A 25,473-nucleotide genomic window follows, 5' to 3' on the forward strand; every position below is an offset into this window, starting at 1 on the left:
CAGCTTCTTGTTCACCCTATTGTACATATACGGACCCAAGAAACAAAAGAATCTTTGTGCAAAGGAAGTTCTAAATTTACGTGTGTGCTTGCAGATAGAGTATGTTTTACGTTTTATTAATGATTGTGAGTTATACTCTATTTGGTTGTGTTGCTTAAGGACGATAGTAAGTATAAAGAGTTGGCGAATTGTCAATACATCGCATGATTCGTACAATTGTTTTGTAGGATATAATATTGGTCGAAAACTTGAAACTTTTAGAACGGCCCTCTGTGCTACTTCAAGTGGCTTCAGAATAGTTTTTGGAGATCCTCCCCATATCGATATACCATAAGTACACAAAGATTGGCATAGTGTTAGGTAAATTGTTCTTATTAGTTTCTTATCAACAGCGTGACGGAGTCTTTTAAAAACCACTATAAGTTTGCGTACACGACTGGTAAGATATGTTATGTGGTGTTTAAAGGTAAGTGTACAATCAATTACAATTCCCAAATATTTTAATTGTGTGGTTTTTTCTAACAAAGGACAATCGCACCGACAATAAATACTGTCTATTAATCATTAAATTTTGGCTTTGTCGTGTATTTATTAATAGAGTAAAATTAATTATTAAAAAAAACATAATTTTTATATTGTTTTACAATTAAAAAATGGCATTTCAGTATTCTTTTGGTAAGATTTAATGGATTTTGCTAAGCTTTTACGTGGTATGTACATATAACAGGTTTGTCTTCGCCTCTTGTGTTATAGTTAAGTTTATCTCGATTTGTTTCATTTTTTTATATAGTATATCTGATAGAAAAATCTTATTTTTCATATTTATTTTAAATTATTCTATAGTCTCTGATCTAAATAGTACTTAGATACTACCAAAAATATAATACGTATTATTTTAAATGTGCTTTTATTATTCTCATGTTAATATGTTAACTGTAAGAGTATAAGCGAAACAAAAGATTAGTGATGATCATAGCCAGGTCACCGGGGCCCGGAACTCGCGGCATTTGAAAATTGTATTTATTTTAATGGGCAGAGGTTGACCGCGCGCATTCCGTCGAAGCGACGCCGCCGCGTCGCGTATCAAACCCTACCCAATGCCCACACGAAGGCTCCAGCGTACGCTGCAAGCCTACAGCGGGCCTCGGTCTGTACCCGCGCACCACTATCTTGCCGCATTCCACTGACTCGGAGCTACGGCGCGCCCCGCGCGTGCCTTCGCCGACCCACGCGCCCGCTTTGCTTCACTCGTTACTCAGTTGTTCATGCGCGTTCATCGTCTCTGTGCGTTTAATAAATTGCTGCAAAGCCCCACTCATGAGATCGCGCGACTAACAGTGAAGTGAAGTGCCAATGGATGCGGTTTACCACGGAACATTGTGCTATTGCATTTAGTGGCATTGGATTTATCTATTCATGGTAAGTTAGTTGGACACCTACGGCATTTTCGACGACCGCAATGGATGCGCGCGCTTTCACGATGCGGCCACTTTCATTTCATACGCATAGCTCGAATTCCGCGCGCCCGCGTCGACCGTGCCGCGGCCGCTGACCCTGCGCCCGCGCGCCCAGCCTCTAAAGCACCACCACACCATGATCACCAAGTTTCCAATGCTGGAATCCGCGTTACATTCTAATGCAGTGCTTGCTATAAAAGTAAAGCAATACAGTTGTATTGATATTATCGTACTTTATTTTACCTTAGATTAATTTAATAATTAAGAAATTCTAAAATAATATTGACGTACTTTAAACTTACGATTAATACAACATATAAAATAATAATTACCTGAGTACCTAGCATTAGTAATAATAACTACATACTTACATAATACCAAATTATTAACATAGTTATATACATACATAATATCATTTGTACCTGTACGTATTAAGATAATACCTGTCTAATATTCGAATTCGTTAATAATTAAAGCTTGGGTAGGACACTTCCGTGCACGTACGTAAACAGAAAAAATTACGTAAGCTTATTTAGGTGTCCGGAAATTAGTATACTACTTTGATTTATAAGTAATAAATAAGTATAATGGTAATAAATAGTAAATTATTTACTACTTAAATTTACCAATAATAACTACCTAATACCATTTTTAAATATAATAAATAAACATAAAAACACAATCATCTAAGATATTTGTCAAACACTAAAGGGATTTTAACTTTATGCCAACTCACTATGTTTATAGGTTTAGAATTCCAGGCAAGTTCAATCTAGTATATAAGTGAGTACCTACCTAGTTATTGTAAAATTTATGACAAGTGCGGGCATAAACTTAAAAAATGAGAAAAAGACCGATTAAAAGCTTGTTAAGTTCTAATCACGGGGAGGGGGGAGTTATTTTTAGTAATGTAGAGGTTAGTCTATTGCCATCAATATACAATATATGTATATAATAATACATCAGGTCAACCTGCACGCGGTTCCCCATGAAAACCAACTAGTTTATCGTTGAATTCGTCACAATGGGCTAATTCATCTATCTTTTCATCCTCAGTAATCATCTCTCATTGGTGCCCCACCAGAATATACCGAAAGCGTGGCGGGATACCATTCCATTATCATCCAGTGAAAAAAGTACTAATCACGCATACCTCACAGTTCTTATATCCTTCTAACTCTTAAATTATAATACAGTTTATACAATTGAAGTCTAACAATCTAAAAACTTATCAATTAATATCATGAAATACTAAATGAAAAATTTTGCATTAACTAACTAGAATTTTAAGTAAAGACCGTACGGAAGTCGTCCTGACAGAGTAAGATATTACAAATATAATACAATTATAGAAATAGACTCTATCTGTTCATAGGAAATATTAAGAAATATATATATATATATATATATATATGAAGGATCTTATTGAAAACAGTACAAGCCAAAACAATAATTTTTGAATTTTTGTCTGTATGTATATTTGTTTCGACATCACTTAAAAACAACTATATGAAATTGAACTCCGTTTTCGTAGGTGTATTCCTAAAGGTCGGAATTAAAATCTGTTGTCCGTTTTATCCTTTCCCCTTGATATCTAATTACATTCCTTTTTTGGTGATTCTTTTTAGAATTATATTTATATACTTAATTAACTGTTCAATATATATACGTATATATAGGTAAAATTATCTGTGAATAAATTAATTTTTTTAGATCTAAATTTATTTGTTTACTCATTTTAATATAATTTAATCAAACAATAGTCTTTGTTCTTAGAATTTAATAAAAGAAAGAGTAAAGGTCATATATTTAGCTTAGATTATATAGATAGAGCACTGAGCATCAAAAATGTGTTAAAATTTAGCAGAAAATCTGACGTTCGGCAAATTTTTTTTTAATCAAAAAGAAAACGTTCTTAAGAGAAATCACGCTTGTTTCAGCATTATAAGTAATTGTATTAATTATTTCCTACAGCAGATATTTTTTTTAATTAAGATATTATAAAACATACATATGTGTACTTATGCGTTGCTTATAAATTAATTATAATAGTGACCTGAATTATGTGTGAATGGCAAATAATTTAAAAATGAAAACACTTTATGTCTACACTCAAATATAAATCAAAGTAAATCTCATACACGGTTTATCTTTTTTTTTTTTAAAATATATTCGTAAGAATTTTGTATTATTTTTATTTTTCAATTTAATCTTATAATATAAATTTCTCCCGTATCATCATCATATCAACCGACAATTATCCACTGCATAAACCTTCCTCATTATATACTGCAGATACTAACTACGCAGAAATGGATAAAAAAGTTGACCCGTTTTTGAAGACACTATCTATATATTCTTAAATATTTTGGTACCTCTAGATAGTCTCAATAAGTAAAAATATTATGCCAATAATTTAATGTTGGTTCCATAAAAAAAAAAAAACTTAAATTGTGACAAAACCAGTTATTGTAATTTAAAAACTAAATTATCGATTTTAACAAAATTTTTTTGGAACTACCTAATAGATATCTTTTTGAATAAAAAGAATTTTCTGCAATAAATTTATAACTGAAGGATTTATGAAGTAACAAATATAAAAAACTAACTGAATTGAGAATTTCCTTTGAAGATGGTTGAAAATAATTTAACATTTTTATTAATATATTCATGAACAGAAATACCAGAATATATTTCTGTTAACTATTTGGTAAGTAAAACAAATGTACAGTATATAACACTAGCATTGTATGTACAATACGAAATTCTCACGTCTATATTTGAAAGAATAAGACAAAGCACCATAACTCGTAATGGTGTCTTCACAGGTGACTTTGATCGTTAGATCTGACAATAGACTTATCTGAACTATTGTATTTGATTCTAAGTAACAGTCATTTTTATTAATACATATTTATTAAATTACAAATTTATGTATATTTATATTACATGAGAAAAATTGTTCCCAATCCAAATATAAAAATCCATCTCGTAATTTTAATCTAATTACTGGCAACACTGAGAAAGCCACATGATTTATTTTTAAAAAGATACGTCAAATTGAACGCAGATCAACCGACATCATTAAGTGAATTTCAACCTTATATGATTTAAATTATAGAGAATTGCCTAACACAAACATTTTTCTGAAGAAACGAGGAACCTTATGTATATACGATAGCCTAGATAAAAAGCGGGTCAGCATTGACAAAGATATCGCATAACATGAGAATTTCTTCAAATGAATTTTGAAAAATGGAAATCAATCTATCAAAACAGCGAACGTGTTAGTTTATCATGACAAAATAAAAAAAATAGTTATAAATGTAGTGGGTATAAATGGTAACTAGTTAACTACCCAAATCAAACATATAGGACTCTACTACCAATAAACAATAAGAAAGATCAATTTAATTTATTTATATGTTACCTACAAAGTTACACACACAAATTGATTATGCAAAAATTATCTAGGTAGTTAACTCTGACGTAAGGCTTAAAAAAAGGCAAAGAAAACAGAAATTAAGCAAACTATTTCTTTCAAGCGACATCCAAATCGTAATTGTGAGTTCATTTGCATGTGCATAACCAATTTATTCGTTTCTTATTAGTCATAGACATGAATAATTCATAATTACTGAATATGTTTAGGCATTTTAATCCTTATTAAACATACTCCTTCCAAAAACGCCAAATACGATTCTCTATCATAGTGAATTTAAGACAGTCGTGAGTAGTGGTTTTTTTTTATGAATATGAAGTAGTGATCCCATGTGCACTGCTGATATGCACTCGATAGGTGAGAATGAAGCATGTATGTTGGCTCATCATAACGGATTCATCAATGTCTAATCGCGACGGTGATAATGATTTTGAAAGTAAATTCTTAAATAAAATGAAACAGAAACCTCTATAATTGCCGAACTTCCATGTGTAATTTAATATAATATAAACTCGCCATTCCAATTCCAGAGCATCGTTAGAGGCTAGAGGAAAATAACACAATAAACCAGTACAGTACTAGAGACAGAAAATTTGAAATAAATAAACAACCCAACCAAACAGTCGGTCCTTCAAACCGGACAATAAAAAAATCACAACTAGTTCAAAAATTGATAAAACTTAATATAATGACCTATACTTCATCTTTCAGTTCAATTGATAACAACTCAATTATAGAATTTCCTTAAAATCTATTCAGCCATTTTCTCGCTTTGACGTAAGAAACTAGCGCTAATTTCGATTGCTTTGTTTATTTCAAGCCTTTCTGAATTAAGTTTTATAACAAAAGTACTAAATATACTTTATTATGCTACTAGCTTTTACCAGTAACTTCGTCTGCGTAACAAAGATATATTCACTAACCAGAATAACAAATAACCTATGTCCTTCTCCACCTAGTATAGAACGTGCATTCGAAATTTCATAGCGATATGTTAAGCCGTTAAAATACTAACAAATAACAAAGTCAATTTCACATTTATAATATTAGTAAAGGTAAATACGAGTATTACCAATATATATCCTGGAGAAACTTATTCATCATCAAATTCATATCAGCCTTTAACTGTCCACTGTTGAACATAAGCCTGGGGAATTTTGCCAGTAGTTGCCCCGCTTGACAGGCGAATTGGCAACCGCATTAGGCTTTAGAGATGTTTTAAGAGGTACGCTGCTGCCCATCCCCCGCTCTCCCTTAGTCGGTTCTTACCACACCCACAGGAAAAAAAGGGGTGGCCTATTCTTATGCCGGGATCACACGGCTAAACTTGTTAAATACACACGGGAAAAATTATTAAATACCATAAATACCACTATAAAGTTTTGGTCATAAATTTAAAAAATAAAGATAAGATATAGATACCTAAACGTACGCACATACGCATATACACCGATGGCTCCCGGAGTCTTTTCCTTAGACCTTAATATAAACATACACATACCGCTTGACGTACACAGCTTAATATTCCAATGCGAATGTGTAGCAATAACCGAGGCTGCTGCAGCTGTACATAAGCTAGGAATAAATGGTATCGGCATTAGATTCTTATCTGACAGCGCAGCAGTACTAAAAGCATTACGAAACAACAAAACAAACAACAAATTAATAATTGAATGCCACCATTCACTGGATAAGATATCTTCCAATAACCGAGTTGTCCTCCAATGGATAAGAGGGCGCAGTGGATCTTATGGTAACGTTGCCACATAAGAACTAGCTAGAAGAGGTTTAGGAACGAGGGTGGTAGGCCCGTATCCACTTCTTCCTCTTCCGTTCTCGCAATTTCGAATATGTATTCGTCAAAGATCCGCTGACATACAAAACCAAAGATGGCTACAGGCTATTGATTGTAGACAATCAAAATTGGCCGTGCCTACGTTGAATCAACGACTATCAAAACGTTTATTACATCTAGATAGGAAAAACTTCAAAATAATGATAGGGACAATAACGGGCCATTGTCCATTAAACTAACATTTATACACAATAGGAGCCACAGACAGCCCTCTATGTCGAGGCTGTTTCGACGCCGAAGAAACGGCTGCTCACGTAATCCTGGAATGTGAAGTTGTGTCCCATCAACGTTTAGAAATCTTCGGAACGGTAAGGTCGCTCCGTGAGGCCTGTGAAGATCCCAGGAAGCTTCTGGGCTTCTGGGCGGAGCTAGGTTGGCTGTACTAGCAACGACTCATACGCACAACGGCCCAAATGAGAAACTAAGCGGAAAATAGAGTCCTATTTACATTACATTACATTACATAGGTACCTAAATACAGAGATTAGGGAGGGGGGGAAGGATTATTAGTAATTGAGTCTTATTTCCCTATTACTAGAAATACACCCTTTCAGGTGGACTTCCACACGGTTGCCCCTAAAACCGGAACATATTGATTAATCGGAAAAAAAATTACATGGCTTTCTTCATGTTTGGCACTACTACGTGAATGCCAAATTTCACTCGATCGTTAAAGTTGTGAAGGCGCTGTAGTAATGAACAAGTAAATAAACAAATTCATTTTCACATTATAAGTTAATAAGGAAGTAAAGATTAGTAACAGTTTAGTGTATTTTTTATGTGCGTATCTTAATTTTTATTATGTTTGAACGAAAATGTGAGTCTTGTTTTGGGTTTTTACGTAAGTACCAATTTTAAAGAATAACATTTTACTTCATATTACACCGGCGCACTAAACAACATACATAATACAGACTTACTAAATATTTTTACACATTTTCAGTACGTTATTAAATAACCTGCAACGTTACCTCATAATTTAGACAAAAAAATAGCCTGTGTTACGAGCAGCTCTTCTGGTATGATGTACGAGTATATATAATCCTTTGTCCTAACTGATTCATCAATACACAGCCTAAATCACAGGGGTTAAAAATAAAAATTAAAAAATTTGTCCCCTAAGAGGGTAAAATGGGGTTTCAAATTTTGTATAAGTGGACTACGCACTAACTATCAATGTTGAAGAAAAAATAATGAAATTTAATATTAACGCTTCGCAGCAAAAATTCGACTCCATCAAAAGAAATGGGGGTGAAAACATATGTAAATACAAAAATGAAAATGGTCTGATCTGCTTGAAATTTACTATTAGTCTTTCTTGCTTAAACTGTTAAGTACCTACATTCAGTTTTTAGAAATTGCACTCCTTATACAAGAAAAGAGATAGCATTTTTTCATTTTTGTTTTGAATGGTTACCACGATTATATGGGCATATTTAATAAAAAAAATTCATATACATAGTTAGTCATATACATACATAGTCATACTTCTTGCTGCAATTAATGAGGTGCAAAATATAAAATGTCTCAGTATCATCCCCAAGGGAAGTGTAAGGTATACATTTTCGGACAAATATCACTACCATAGTGAAACGCACTTCTTTAATGGATTAACGAAATTAAAACTCAGTATAAATCCATAAGTGTGCAAAGAAAAATTACGACAACTTAATATACATTTTTTTGTAACCAAAATGAAATTTCATGCATCATGCTTCTTACTTTGAAAATACTTTCATACAACAATTTATCCTTTAGTTACGTGCGAGCAAAACTGCGAACAACAGCTATTTTACTACTAAACATTTAAATATCTTTATAAACTTCCATGATTGTACCATAAAAAGTCTTTGTACACAAGCCCTCTGCAAACCTTTGTACTACACTCGTATTTCTACTGACCACCGCTGTACTTTGCTGTGTAAGGGTGGAGGTGTACCATAAAGGTCACTGTGCTGTATGTAGGCGATGATTACCACCTATCACCTGGGGCGTCAACTTATTTGTCATTCTAAATGATATAAAAAATACTATCTTATTAATACGATTTGCATAAAATACTCGTATCAGAGATACCCCGTAAATGAGCACTAAAAGGGTTTTTTTGAAGTTTCCAATAAGGGTTCGGGCTTCAGATGAGTGTATCTGCGGAAAACAGTAATAATATGTACCTGGTATACACACTAATTGTACTGATAACGATGTATGACGAATCTTTAGTTATCAATGATTGTACATGCACTACACAACGAACAGGGTGAGACCAGCACTCTATGAGTATTCGTCCTTATAATGTACCTACGTGTAACGTAAGTTGTGACAAATCATTGGATTATTTTATTTACCTACAATCCAACCGCAGATAACGGCATTCTTGATAGCTATTATATTAATTGTGATGATTTTGTATTCTTATAATACATTAAAAAAATTGATTAATGTATATCTACCTATTTTGAAAGGAGTAACGATTTCAGGTTTTTTTTTTAATTTATGAAAATGGAATGGTAGCTTCGCCTGCGCTATCGGTATTTACTGGCATGGGCTACATAGTGAAGGATGATAGGTGAGGATGAAAATAGGTCAGTTGGCCTATAGTGACGAATTCAAATATCAACCACAATGTGTTTCCAGCAAGAACAACATGGAGGTCGATCTGAGAGAATATATTGCTAGCAAAGGGTATACGATCCCTCATTACTAACAAGCCCTTTCTCCTTTACGAATTCATATTATGGAACTTTAATTCCACTCCATATATCCTCTAGAACGCACTTAACGTAGTAGACATAGACATATTTAGAGGGGCAGGTGAACCGTGCCCACCCCAGGATGCGAGCAAAGCTTCGCAGATATGTCTGAAAATACAGATACGCATTTTTTAAAGAGCCATGCCGCCTCTGGAAAATTATCTTAAATACGCCAATGGTATATTTCAATGAGTTGACTGTATAGACTGCACACATACGAGGTCTGTCCGGAAAGTTCGTATAAAAGTGTTCTGGAATGCGAGAAAGAGGAGTGGGGAGGCCAGGTAAGCGCAGGACCTCTTCCTTATGTCCCTAACAATGCTTCAGTTCTGGTCTGACCGCCGTGCGGTGCGAACTGGCTTGTCACGCCATCTGTGAAGTTACCTCTTAACGAAACCCCGTCGGCATGGAGCCCGCTTCCGTTGAAGAGCAGCGCGTCGTAATCAAGTTTCTCTCGAAACTCGGCAAGAATGGCCGTGAAAGCAAAGAGTGGAAGACATCCGGGGAACCACGAACAAAAAAATCAAGAAAATCCCGCTCAAATGTCAAGACAATGTTGATTGTTTTTTTCGATGTTCGGGGGATTGTCCATCAAGAATTCGTCCCTCCAGGCAGACAGTTGATGGAAAATTCTACGTCGATGTGCTCAGACGCCTCAAAGCTCGTGTGGCACGAGTTCGTCCAGAATTGGCGCGAGAGGGGCGTTGGATTCTTCACCACGACAATGCCCCTGCCCACACCTCTCTTGTTGTCCGTGAGTTTTTGAGTAAAAATTCCATTACGGTGACCGAACACCCCCCTATTCGCCGGATTTGGCCCCGTGTGACTTCTTCTTGTTCCCAAAAACCAAATTGGTACTTCGGGGGCGGCATTTGGGGGACATAAATGAGATAAAAAAAGCTACGACGGGGCAGCTGAGAAACCTACAACCAGAGGACTTTCAAGGAGCCTTCTCACAGTGGAAACGGCGTTGGCACAAGTGCATTATGTCACAGGGGGAGTACTTTGAAGGGGATAAAATTGATTTACCTGAATAATTGTAAAATAAAATTTTTAAAAAACTTTTATACGTACTTTCCGGACAAACCTCGTATGTGTTGTGATATAGCTCTTCTACATAACGAAGTTTAAACTTTTATTACGCTTACCTATATATATATATATATATATATATATATATATATATATATATATATATATATATATATATGAACAAGATATTTACCCGCAATACCTACAATAGATATCTCGTTCATATTATATGCTTACACCTTGAATGGTTATTTATTTATTTACTTTATTTAGTTATCAATGTCCAGTGAGGGCCCTTACTCTTATGTGAGGGCTCTTGTCATTACGCACGTATCTACTCGTATTAAGGCCTTCAAAAATTTGGTGTTAACTTTCCCCGAATCCTCGTATGGATAAATTTTTGAAGAAGCCACTTTTAAAAGATGTATCAAGATAACTTACACCAGATTTTAAGTTCGACTGTCAGGAGTACAATTATGAAAACCGTATAAGTAACCGCGTCTTACCAACGATCAGCATTTCATAATTATTATTTAAGTATAAAGATTTTTTACCAAAGTTAAATGTTAAACATTATTATTTATTGTATTAAACAGAGAGAACGCCAAGTCTCGACAAATCCTAAAATGGTAACCCTATATGCACTATCTGTTGATAAATACATAGGTACTTACCTATACAATAAAAATTTGAATAATATCAAACTTAGCTTTACTTTATCTTGCATCCTTCGTTATTACTCTAATGTAGATACACTATATAATATGTATATAACTAGGTCTAGGTAATGATAATTTTGTGTCAACTGATGTTAATGATTTATATTTTTAATTTTATTATTATTATATCAGCCAGTTTCTGCCCACTGCTATACATAAACCTCCTCTAAAATGAGAGTTTTGCCAGTAGCTGCCACGCTTGGCAGGTTGACAACCACAATTAGGCTTTGATGATGTTTTTAAGAGGAGCGCTGCTGCCCATCCCTCGACCATTAAGTACCCTTACTCGTCTCTTACAATACTCACAGGAAAGGAAAAGTGGCCTAGTCAATACAGGACCACACGGCCAATTTATTTGCAATATTTGTAATAAATTACACGGGAAAATTAACAACCTATAACGGACCCTCCTCATTAAATAACATTAGCCTGCTAAACCATGGCGGTCTAGGTATATGGTTAATATAGAAACGGCAATATATGGCTAGAACCAATTAACGTTTGTACATAATACCAAATTTAACATAAAGGTGTCAATAGTGTCATTGGAAATCTAATAAATCATTGCCGCTTTTCGTGACGCTATCAATATTGATGGTGCCTGTTTAAAATTCCGTCCATTATCGTCCTGACAATTTGTGAGTGTCAAAAGTGGTGGCGAGATGTCGAAAACTGGAGGCAACGACGGCTTTAGGTATGCGAGGACGCAAGATGCGGCTGGCGATGGGGGAGGGGCGCCCGGCATCTGAAGGTCGTCCGCATTCCTCGCGTCGCCGTCCGCTGCTACCGCGCTTACGTAGCGCCCCCCCGCACCGCAGCTATATCCCTGCCTGCGCGATCACGCCTGGCCGACCGGTCTGTCCCTGCCCCGCGCGCCTTTACCGCCATCACAAACTATCGCGCATTTACTAAAACAAAAAACATGTTCTTATGGCTATCAAGAGCTGAGGAGCCGCAGAGGTACCGGATGGGATGAAATTTATTCGCGTCTAGTTTTTTTAGAACCTGATCTTGTGGTTCTACATTCCAATAAACGTTTTTATAATAGGTGGGTACTTACATGGAGGGGTACCTAACTTGTTCATAATACATGGCTATAGCAAGGACCACAGTCTTCAGGAAGGATATACAAATCCAAAACTCTATGCACCTGAATTTTTATAATTGTTTTAGGTCACTTAATCGTGCAGGTCATTTATATGAATGATATCGACAAAATAGCCTTACAAATTAAAAATAAAATTTTTATACAATGTAACGAAGAAGTATTATTGTTAGGCACCTATAAGCCACAGTACGGCACCATAGAATTTAAATAGTTAAACAAAGAATAGCTTGTTATTTACAATTTCTATCATAGAAATATTTAGATGCAAACATGCGTAAGTGCAACAATGTCAACATGCCTTAAAGGCAGCAGGTAGCAAAAAGATTGTATACGAAAAAAGTTAACGGAATGCACAGATGGTGCAGATCCGACATTCCAGGGTCGAACAGCCGCTGTGAATAGGAAGATATTATGCTTAAATTTAAGCGGATGTATTGTTACACATTTACTCATGTACAAATAAGTTAGCAGTATTTAAGAATAGCTAGTGTACGCACAGTGCCTAAATCTGTTTTTAAATCTATTAAAATCGGTCCTATAATACCTAGATATTTTTATTCTAAAAAAATATTAACTTAACGAGAAGATGTATTATTACTTCTGAAAAAGGATAATTTATTTACCTGTGATGACAGTAGTTTCCATCCATCTAATTTGGAAAATCGACCTTCTGTCCAAACTTTGATTAACTTTTTTTTCAATTTGTAGAAGTAATAAATAAATAACATTTTGTATCCATATTAAATTATTTAGAAAAACGAGTAAAACGGTCAATTTGTAAAAACTGATCTTTAAATATACTGGGTAATTAGTGTTCTCTCTGACGTTTTCTTTTATCTTTATAATGACTAGTTAATCTTCTCTCAATTTAAGCAACTTCTAGTTAAACAAAAAATTATAATCTTTATCACGGATGATGGTGATAGTATTTTTCAAAACATGAACTTTTTTGTGTCTGATTTTTGTCAGGATTTTTAAAATTGTAACCTATAGGTGGTATAAACATGCTCCATGTTATGTAAGCGATTCATATGAGAATGATACTGGACCTTACGACAATGCCTAGTTTGGTATTGTAAAAACTATACTTTATAAACTCGGTATTGTATGTACATATAATAAGTATTCTATGATTGCGTTAAAAACTTTTAAGTAGGTACACATGTTGCATTCTTGTAGTTTAGCATAATTATAACAATCTAATGAAATAATATGTCATAGAAATTTCTAATCTTTCACACAAAGTAAGTCAACTCGATCGTTTTTGTTGCAGGGCAAGTAACAGTGGTCTCGAGATGCGACATGCGCGCTCTGTGTTCGGTTCGCGGGCCGCTGGGCGGCGAGGCGCGCGCGCTCGCCGCGGGCGCCCGTTTGCTTTCTCTACGCATGCCTGGGCAGCCACAACCACTACATTTCGTCGTCGAAGCCAAAGCAAGAGTCAAAGAATTAAAGTCCTTGGCCACCAGTCATGCCCAGTTACAAGGCATGACCGACACCGATCTCTTCGGATTAGCCATAATGCAAAGTAAGACTTATTTGTTAATTTCATATATTTAAGTAACCACGACTTCGTTCGCCTAAAAATACTTCCTTAACGCATTTCACATACCTAATATATTATAATTTTAAACTTTTAAAATCAAGAGTAATTTTACGCTACATCAAAATACATAGAATGACGCCAGTTTGGATCGCTATTGGTTTATTTATAAATTACTATATAGTTTTGTTTCATAAATTGGCAATGTAGTATCACATTCCAATCCACGAACATCATACATATGCAAACAAAAGACTGTTGTGTAATCTGGGTTCTATGTATGTTTGTACCAATACAACATCACATCACTGAGTCGCATTATAATGACTACAATGTGACAGATACTATGGCGTGATGCTAAATACGCAATTATATTATTCTAAGTAGGTACTTGTGAATTATTGTTAAATGAAATATTATTTTCAGATGGAGAATACTTGTTTGTTGACTTAGAAAGCAAATTGTCAAAATATGCACCAAAGAGTTGGAGATCATCCCATACACATGTAAGTTATCTATTTTCATTACATTGTTGTACACGTAATTACCGTAACGTGAAACTGTTTTAATAGCAACTTATGATATACATTTACATTTTTAATATTTCAGGGGTTGGATGCAAATGGAAAACCGCTCCTTGAGTTGCACCTAGTAGTTCAATTCCATGTGGAGAGTCCACTACTTTTGCATGACGAAATTGGACGGCACCTGTACTTCCTGCAACTACGGCATAACGTGCGTACAAGAGATGCGTTACCGGCGGAGGTACTTTTGCTTCTTACTGGTTTGGCACTACAAGCAGAATATGGTGATGCAAATTCATATGAAGATCGAGACTATTTTAAAGTTGAAGAATATGCACCCCCTTCTCTTACTGGAGATTGGGTATCAGCAGCAATGCGAGCTTGCCATAGGGAACACTGCGGCCTTGCAAAAACAGATGCACAAATTAGATTTATACGAGAAGTCTGTCTACTTCCTGATACAATCAATTCTCACAGGTACCGTTTGAAACAGTCTAAAACAGAACCAGATACTGGGACAGTATGGCTTCTTGTTACAGCTAAAGGCATTAAAATTCTACCAGATAATGGGCCGTTGTCTAATTTCGTGTGGAGTGCAATTGGAAAACTAAGTTTTGATAGAAAAAAATTTGAAATAAGAACAGATGAAGGAAAGATCACACTGTATTCATCTAGTGAGGAAAAATGTAAATATTTATTTGCTTTATGTAAAGAGACGCATCAGTTTTCAATGAAGATCGCACCAAAGTTTAATGAAATCTTACTAAAAGAAGAAGAGGAACGCAAAATTTGTTACGGATATTCCAAATCTTTAAACCTTCAATACAATCAAAATAAAAGTGAACAAAGAATATCAGTTATTTCCACTACAAGCTCAAATACAACTTCTGGGATAGTGAGTGACAGAGTTCAATCCGAAGATGAATTGGAAATTATGATAGACTCACCCCCGGCACCTTCTACTGAAAGTTTAGCATTTGCTCATTTACTAGATTGTTCAAATTCATATTTTATTCGACATATTCCACAAGCTGAACCACTTACCAAGACATCGTCTTTACAATTACAATCTAAATCTAAAAGTAGAACTAAAAAGTGTAAAGAAGAGTGTGAACATGTTGCAAAAAACGATAATAAAATATGCGCTTCGGATGTAAGTAAAAAATCTCCAAATCAATCAGAAGAAACTACCTCCTTGCCTGAACAATGCGTAGTTGAAACAGGTAGCCCTGTATCAAATAAACTTAAATGTACAGGATCACAGTGTTCTTCGTCATGTAGTACAGTCATTATGGCAAGAGCTGGTCTGAGCACATTAAGCAGAACCTCTGATGCTAGTAGTTTAGAATTAGGTTTTAGCCATACAGCGCAAAATTCTATGATAAGTGATAATAGCATAGTTGGTTTAAATGTTGAATATTCACGAGACACTGCTCTAACTTTATATGACGGCATAGGCCAAGCTGTTACTGTAGCTGCATCTAGCGAAACAAGTGGTGTCTATACATTAGGTAGTTCAGAACTTACTACTCAATCAAAAATTGATACATTGTCCGAAGATAGTCGCACAGAATATAGTGGTTCGCATTATGACAGTTATAAAACTTCTAAAAATAATGATCTTGCCGATTTCGATAGTGTATCATCAATATTAAAGAGCAAATCTGAACGAAATTGTCATTCCTCTGATACCTTGAGATTAAGAGTGTCACTCACAAATACTGATTGTGTCGACGGTGCTACTAACTTTTCAATGCAAGATCGTGCTGATAGTAGCAATATATTCAGAGAACGAACTAATTCCAACGTGAGTGCCGTTTCATTTCATGGCGATGGAAGTGATCCTACAGACAATAAGCATAATTTGCTTACGGCTACGGAATTAACTGATTTGATTGTCGGGCGTGGTGTTTATCCAAAAAGCCAATCTGTAAGTGATACTTTAGACTCAGTATCGGACTACGTCAGGCTTCCTTTACCATTTTGTGGAGACAGTTACATTAAGGGGCATGAAGATACTGCTCCTTCCGATGACAACTATCCCAATACATCTTTCTTTGACAGACCACCGACACCGCCAGCGAGAAGTGATAGTCGTAAACTACTCAATTTATCTCTACCAAATATACTTGATATAGATGAAAACGTGCCTGTGAGACCTACATTTCACGACAAACCTCCACCGCCTTATGAATTCAACCATAAAACATTATCATCTTATCATCTCAGCCCATCAAAGGCACCACCAGCATACCCTGGATCGACATCTTCGAATGTGTCGTTAAGACAAGCTGGAGAAAAAGAAGAAGTGGCAGCCAGATTAGTAACATCAAAACCTATGATAACGATTCTTAAAGCTGAAGCAGGAGATGTTAATGCTTCTATTGAAAGAACATTCGCTAGTCCAATGGTTCTGGAACATCGATTTCAAAAATCAAAAAGACATCAAGCGTCAAGCCGTAGGGCAGAAAGATCAAAACTAGCTCAAGGAATTAATAGTAATCTATCACCAACTAGAGAAATTCCTCCTCATGGAGTGGACTCCAATGTATTGGTAGCTATGATGAAATTGCCTCCACCGCCACCACCCCCTCGACGCACACGTTTACCGCCTCCTCCGCCTGCTGCACGACTACCTCCACCACCACCACCGCATAATCAGATTTTTCATCAACAATTATATAGCGATGTAGACTATGTCTATTATCCTTTACAAGACCCGGCTGTGTCACAACAAAACTATATTGATCATAAATTAACTGAATCGAGAGTGACGAATATGCATAAAAGCAGTCTACAATATAGAAGCACGCCTTATTTATCAACATCTATATCAGGAACATCTATGTATGGATCAATACAAAATCTTTCAGACTCATATGTACAACTTCCCGGTACACGAGCCAGCTGGTACTCCTTAACAAGTAGAACGTCATTAAGTAATCATTCCATTAATCTTGACCGACCTATAAGGCCTACGCGTGTTCCCGAATTACCGAATTTCTCACGGACAATGTCTGACGAAAACATATTGAATAACAAAGACCCGCCGCCAATAAAGATAAGACGCATGCCTCCACCTCCTCCGCCACCATATGAACACAAGAAAAAACTTCCAACGCATCTTAGGGAAATAAAAGTTCCAAATTCCACGACAATTATGAATAATGCCGCGAGTGAAAGTAAAGCGAAAGACACTAATTGTGATTTAGATATAAAAATTATTAGAGAAAAAAGCAAGAACTTAGACTTGCCCCTTATAGCAGCATTGTGTAATGATCGTTCGCTGCTAAAACAAACTAAAGCTTTTGGTGCTCCAAAATTAAGTAAACAAACAGGCAGTGACTGTGAAAGTGAACGTAAGTGTGCCAAGTCAGTTCAGAACACCACCGATAACATAGAAGTTAAGACTAAACAAGAATGTAATGTTAAAAAAACAATGCCAGGTTCTCAAAAGAAAATGTTAATACGAAATCCCACAGATAAACTCCCAGCATTGCCAGGTTCCGAAAGTCACACGCCTAGAGCAATGTCCAACACTTATGTTATGCATCCAAGCGTAGTTAAAGTAAGAAAAAATCAATCTAGTTCATGACATATAACAACAACTTGTGAATCCTTCCAGTGCTATGAGCATACAACCACCGAATTTAATGCCATAAAGACTGAATAACATTCTGAAAATAAGGTTGGTCTACGCTTGTATGTTTTGTCACATATTAACTATTAGCAAAATACTTATAATTTATATTAATAAAAATAATAATTTAGGTAACAATATACTAAAATTTAATTATTAAATTGGACATCATACCTACAACTGTAGACCTATCTTAATCATTATTTTAGGCAATTAATGTATCTTAATTACTAATAGTAATAATCTAATTCTTTAATATGAACTGTCTATACAGATCTATATGACAACTAATAAAACATTATCATATGTGAAGTAATTTAAGAAAATCCAAACCAAAGCTCTACATCTGCTAGATATTGGTATTATGCTATGATTCACATAATATGTATTTATTCTCCCATAGACCAATCGAAAAATTAATCTATTTTATTTTATAACGTTAGACAATTTGCGCAAATAGCAAGTAAAACGATGCAGTTGGTCTCAAATAGATTGAATGTGAATTACGAATAACTCGAACAAAAAGCATAATGCTATAACTGACTAGAAAAGTGTAATGTGAGAAAACTCTTCTATTATTGTTATTGAACATTAATTCTATGGGAACTAACATTTTGCTCTAATGTATAAAATGCTGCAAGAACAGCCATCAAATATTTATTTCAATGAATAATTTTTTTATTATTTTTAATTGCCAGTACTTGATACAAATAATTGACCACTTATTTCATCGTTTTTCCAATATACCTAGGTATATTTCTTGCATATTTGTGGAATAAGTCGTATAACACAATGCCATTCTGTTAATTATAACATTTTGCATTTTCATAAAACTTTGAAATACAAATACCTCCTATCACATAAGAAAATTAACTAAATGTCTAAAATCTTGACGAGTATAATTGATCTAAATTAAGAATTGAGAACCTGGTCTAATAATGATTACTTGTTTTACATAGTTTTCTGTTATAATGTAAATAGTGTAATAATATATTGCTACACGCGATTGTGAAGTAATTTCTATATATTTGCCGCTCTACGCGAGGGAAAGGGACGCGTTCCATCTTCTGCGGATTATATTGAGATGGGCATACGAGTGTATAGCATGATCCTCGAGAGTTATATATGGCAATGGAATATATACATGTGACAGACAACAAAAAAGGGCCGAATCATACCGTGTAAACAAAAAGTACCGCTTCGCACTGCGTTTTACAAACATCATTAAAATATTAAAAATTAAAATTGGAACAAGTTTCTACAATATGTCACATTTATATAAATCACTATTTAGGTACGAAATGTTATAAAATTTTTAAATCAATTAAATTTTTTTTATACAGTGGTAATCTTATTTGGATATATTTATTTAATTATTACTCAAAATTATAATATTTTTTAAGATAATTATTCGGATTTATTTGTATAAGGCTGTGTTCTAGTAAAGTGTAAACCTATTGCGATAAAACAATAAAACTATATAATATTAGATATTTTAATGAAACCATAATAATGATAACAAATATATCTGAAAATTAGTTTCCCCTTGCAATTTTTAACAATCTGCATGAATCAATTAGAAATATGTTCAAATTGATAGCAAAATTTTTATTCATTGTTATATTCATATATTGTATTAGGTATCTTGATATACCTTGGTAAAACATCTTAACTTTTATATATAAACCGTGATAAACACAAGGACTACATAAAAAGAATTCCGCGCTATTATGTTCCCTAAACAATAAATAATCCCTGATCAGTTTACACATAATACAATAAAATCAAATGGGCTTCATATTATGTATTATGCACAAAGCCAAGCGCGACCTAGCAATGTTATAGTTTCCGCAAGAATTATACCAACACATAGATATATTTGATTCAGATAGGATCGCTAAGCTGACGAGAAATCCTTCTTTTTGTCCATATTGTGTAGCATACCAAGTATTTTGATATTCGCTATTAAATAGGGAATGTAATGTAGTAACAAAAGATAATAATAACAAAATACTCGCTGTTTGAATAGTATCTGATGTAAAATAATTTGTAATGTAATTAGAACTGAAGTCATTACTTAGGTTTAGTAAATGAGTAAAGCGTTATTATGTCAACAACTATTTATTTGTTTACAAATTATAATGTACATAATATAATAATAATAATGAATATACTAAGTACATAATACCTATTTGTTTCAAATGTGTACAAATGTATATTAAATTTTAATGATTGTATCCATTTTGTTTTTCTATATTCCTTTCAATTATAAGTACATATAAATCTTTGGTATAAGTACTAGGTGAAGGAACTTTGTTAATGATTAATACTTAAATATTAAATAAACCAAAGCTTAAATAATAATAAAAATTGTAAGTAGGTACACACACAAGCACTTTTTCCAAATATTTTTTTTCCTTTTTCAGATCACTAACTTAGGAACTATAATACATTAACATTTATAGAGATTCTGAATTATGAATATCATTGAAACTTAACATTATTAAACATAAAATTAAAAAAAAGTAATAAAAATACCTGGATTCTGCATCAAGGAACTAGGATGATATGAAAAAGACATTTGCTCATATAATGGCATCATTCGAATCCGAATGCGAATTGTGGTTGATACTAAAAAAAATTATACCATACACGCATTGGTCGCTCACAATCGTCGAGTTGCCGTGCACTTAGCTCGTCGACCACGTCTCTAATAAACTGGTTAATCATAGATTGTATATCTATAGTCCTCTCATTATGTTTAACTCGTAAAATTCAGTATTAATACTTTTAAAAAATATAGTAATCATCAGTAGCATTATATGCCTATATTTATAATTCTGTATTTCACTTTTCTAGTTTCAATATTATAGCTGAATTCGGAGGAAATGTTACTTCATCGAAGTACAATGTTTGTCCTACGAGAGAAGCATTAGTACCAGAAACTACTGTGCCACCATAGAACATCGTAGACAGATCTGTCGTAATGGACGTATTTCCCAAATTACCGACAAATACACATGTATTCCTTCGAGGATACCATCGTTCTATCACAACTAAATTTTCTTCGGTTTTTCGTATCCCAATATTTTTTAATATGTTGCCATCTTTGTAAATTGCTCTCAAGTATATTGTAGGAGTACTCATTCTAACCTTTGATAAACTTTTTATAATGTCTATGTAATGATATCTAGGTTGTAAAAGAGACTGAGAATTCCACGGTAATATTCCAACATTTTCATTTTTACCACTATCTGAAAAATTCATCATCACTAAATTATGTGTATCTTTATGCTCATGGAAATCTTTTTCCACTTCCTGCAAACCACCCAAACCTATCTCGTCTCCATAAAATATACTAACAGTACCAGGCAAAACAAATTCTAAAACAGTTAGTGCTAACGTATTATTTAAATGTTTTGTAGAGATTCTCTCATTATATATGTTGCCAATATTCCAATGAACCCATGGATAATGAGGTTTTGTCCAAAGTGAGCCTGTTATAACTTCATCTATACGATTTTTTAAGCCATTTATACCATGACGTAAATCTAAATGAATATCAATAAGATCAATTCTTGACAACAAAATGTTAAGAGAATTACCATTGGCTTTTTGCAAAGTTTCTTCGCTTGCAATAAATATCTTATTATAACCTATAATTTGCTTCCAAAATTGTAAAGATTTGCCAAAATTGGGATCATCAACAAAACGATCCAATTTTTTTAAATAAAATCCATCAACATTTTTAATGTGGGCCCAATAAACAATTGCAGTTGTTGTTACATCTGAAACTCCAACCAGTGTATTGTTTGTAAACAAATATGGTTGGGAAGAATTAAATGGCGTATCAGACGTGATCATTGATGCCACTGGTAAGTCAAGAATTATTGACATGTTCCTTTTATGTATATCTGTTACCAAATCTTTAAAATCATCTATTGTACCAATACTTCTGTCAATATTCATCAAAGAAGTTACATTGTAATATTGTTCTGGATAATTTTGAGCCTCAAATACAGAATTTAAACGAATTGCCGAAACACCTAGGTTTTGAATATAATCAAGTTTCTTAATGAGCCCCTTAAGGTCTCCAATACCATCATTATTTGAATCCTTAAAACTAGCTGGAAATATTTCATAAAATACCTTTCCTTGATACCAGGGAAGATCTGGGTTACATACTCTTGGGATAGTAACAACCATTGCTATAATAGCCCCTAAACATGCCACTAAAGCTGAAAGAACAACCCACAGAAGCACTTTCCTAATTATTCCCCAATTCCAGTTAACAAAGTCGGGTAATTTCCTGTTGCTGATATTGAGATTTCCATTGAGTTTACAATCTTCAGCCTAAAATAGAAATATTCATCTTTATTATCATTATTTTATAGACATGAATATAATAACATTGAGGAGAAACAACTATTCACTGATATTTAAATATGTGAATTTTCCACATTCCTGTCCATATTATCATGAAATTATCTTTTACAAAATACTGTATAAAATTGCATTTAATTTATAGAGTCTATAAAGCTAGCCTTATAGAAGTAGTTTTTGTATTTTTATCTTACTAATATTACCAATCTGAAATAAGTCCAGAAGAAAAAATAATTATAGTTCTTACCGGTCCCATCATCAGATCAACATTCTTGCTAAGGGTCTGATAATCCAGCATACTGATATTATTGATAAGTTGAGCACTTACAGGATCTTGAACAACTGAGTTGGAATCAGCAGATGAACTAGAGTCTCCACCTAATGTATCTGAAGCACAATATTTAAAATTACTTTAACATACAAAAAATACTAAAATAATAAAAGAAAAAGGTAGAAAGAAGAAGCATGTGTGAGAGAAAGATTTTTCAGCCAATTGTCAAACAATATGAATATTGTAATTGGTAATAATGTGAAGGTACTAAATAAAGTATTATATTCATTAAGGGTTATAAAAGACCAGCAATCATTTCAAGTAAATCATAAAACCTAAATGGACTGAATACAATAATTATGCATAGAAATTTCTTTTTATAATGCAACATGTAGCTCAGAGCCAAATTGATTAATAATTGTCTGTGACTAAAGGACTTTTCCTTATGCCTATGGATTATTTATTTATTTATTTAACTCTTTATTGCACCATAAATAAAAATATACAATGACAAGTGAATAATTCAAGGGAAATACAGTAACATAAATACAGATTGAAATATACACATAAAGGTACAAAAGGTCTTATCGCTAGGGCAATCACTTACAGACAACCTTTAGTTAAAGGAGAACAGATAGAAAAGGGCAGGTGGCGCAAGAGTAAATTAATAATTATGTCAACTCATAAAGTTTTTTTGCAACTTAGAATGGCAAACAAGGCTATGGCCCACCAGATGGAAAGTGATAACCATTGCCTATAGACATGAGCATTACCATGGATAACAGAAACATAACAGAAGATACTGGTAAAGTGGTTTTTTGACTACAATTATAGATTCAAGGTTAAATATGTATAATAAATAAGAAATATGCTATTTTGAGTGAGAGTCATTATCTGTCATAATACAGTTATGACTAGCATGGGAGATAAAGTTATCTTTTTTGGTACATTTTTATTTTGTATACCTATATTATAAAAATAATGTTTAAATATAAAAATTGTACTCTTTCTTACTTTTGTTGTGAATAAATATTATTATTATTATTAGTATATTATGAGTTTATAGATTTATTTGCATAAAAGTAGGTTTAATATTTAACTAATAATTCACTCATATTGTTAAAGTTTCATTATTTTGTTTTTAAAACTAGTCTCGTTAAACTAATCTTGCTAGGATTAATTTTACATTTGTTGTATCATTTTAAAAAAAAATTGACAAGGAAATTCCTACATTTTGATAATTTTACCAGAAACCTTCTATCTGTAGTCATCTACAGTCACTTGTTGGAACAGTAATGTTACCATTGCCTATTGCGGTTTCAAGATACAGATATAATAATTAAATCACTGAGTGCTAAAGTGTATACCATAGTTCATGTCCAAAGTGATAGTGAAGTACCTATCGTATTACATCAGATAAGTCTGCCGGCTTGTGTACTATTCACATAAAAAAGACTAATTTGAACTCTCTTCCTGCATACGTAATACGTACCTGCATTTTGCAAAGTCGCACTATTGGCGTCGTCGCTTAATGGTAAAAACGGTCGCTCACTCATTTCCTCTGACAGTGGGTGTTTGAAATCCAAAGGAGTGGGACTAGGGGTTGTTGGCAGTAAAAGACATGTTGATGACTTTACACCACGCAAATAATCCAAGGTGTCCAAATCTGAACCAGCAGTATTGCTGCTATTTTCTGGCAGATCGTTCATTCTTCTAGACTTTATGTTCCGAAGTACTTAATAATTCAAATAACTTAACTCACTTGTTGGAATAAATATACGTACTAATTCATTGTATTACAATTTAAAATTAAATTGTAAAATTAAATAACATTTGTAAAAGGGCCACATTTATGACAGAGTAACAAAATTTTAAAGTATAGTGAAAAATATAGATTAATGATTCAAGACAGTGACTTGTGACGAGTACATTATTTAAGAGTCTGCATTGACCATATAGTGAAATGAAAAATAATTCTATGCAACCACATAGAACCTACGCAATAAAATAAATTAATAGTATTATAAAACTATTTATAGTATACCTCTATCGTAAATCTTTTCAAAAACTGATGCAGATGTTCAAAATCAAAAAACTGCATAATTGAATAGTCTTAACAAAAATTTCTTGCACATTTGAAAATTTAAAGTTACATTTAATTTTCAATGGTCCATACCGTAATAATATTTTTAATGTATCGTAATCTTTTCACAATGTAATGTTCTTACACTTCAAAATAAACTCAGGAAAGGTATATCAGATCTACTTCAATCGATATCACTACCGTGCTACTTCCTGCCTTGTTCTTAGTTTCTGTTACTTATGTCAATTTAATGTCATCCACAATTAATAATGACAACGACACTTTACGTCAAATCAAATATCAAAATGGTGTTTACCTATCTCGGCTAGTGCGTTCTGATGAAAAAATAACTATAACATGTATTAACGCTATCCGTTGTACTTATAAAATAAGCTTAATAATACTTCTTACTAAAATGTTTTTTTTTTTCAAAAATATTCAAACTAAATATTCATATCGTATCAGACGATTATTCTAATGGTAAAAAAAATAGCATGTAGTATATTTCTTTTAAATAGACTCTTATTCTTTTTAATTTTTGTTGTAAAATAAGATTGTAAATAAAATTGTACCTTAGAATCATAGATTTTAGAAAGGGATAATAAATATTAAAAAAGAGACAAGTTGAATAATTAATATTAGAAAAGGATAGGAGGTCGAGCAGAAGGC

At 33.5% G+C, this 25,473-nt stretch overlaps 2 protein-coding genes across 2 annotated transcripts; one reads left to right on the forward strand and one right to left on the reverse strand.

Moving 5' to 3' along the window:
• Window positions 1-1,117: 1,117 nt before the first annotated feature.
• On the forward strand, window positions 1,118-20,304 carry LOC113512436 (protein expanded). The gene is made up of 4 exons (XM_026896325.3): window positions 1,118-1,419; window positions 13,637-13,888; window positions 14,330-14,409; window positions 14,513-20,304. Exons 2-4 carry the CDS (start codon window positions 13,666-13,668, stop codon window positions 18,020-18,022), a joined length of 3,813 nt encoding a protein of 1,270 aa, XP_026752126.2. The 5' UTR covers window positions 1,118-1,419; window positions 13,637-13,665; the 3' UTR covers window positions 18,023-20,304.
• Window positions 20,276-24,649, reverse strand: LOC113512472 (4F2 cell-surface antigen heavy chain-like). Its single transcript, XM_026896370.3, has 3 exons — window positions 24,214-24,649; window positions 22,698-22,837; window positions 20,276-22,420 (listed from the first exon to the last, which is right to left on the reverse strand). Exons 1-3 carry the CDS (start codon window positions 24,428-24,430, stop codon window positions 20,915-20,917), a joined length of 1,863 nt encoding a protein of 620 aa, XP_026752171.1. The 5' UTR covers window positions 24,431-24,649; the 3' UTR covers window positions 20,276-20,914.
• Window positions 24,650-25,473: the final 824 nt, after the last annotated feature.

This window comes from Galleria mellonella, unplaced genomic scaffold (genome assembly GCF_026898425.1).
Source record: "Galleria mellonella isolate WM207_F2 unplaced genomic scaffold, CSIRO_AGI_GalMel_v1 utg64, whole genome shotgun sequence".
NCBI classification, from domain to species: Eukaryota; Metazoa; Arthropoda; class Insecta; order Lepidoptera; family Pyralidae; genus Galleria; species Galleria mellonella.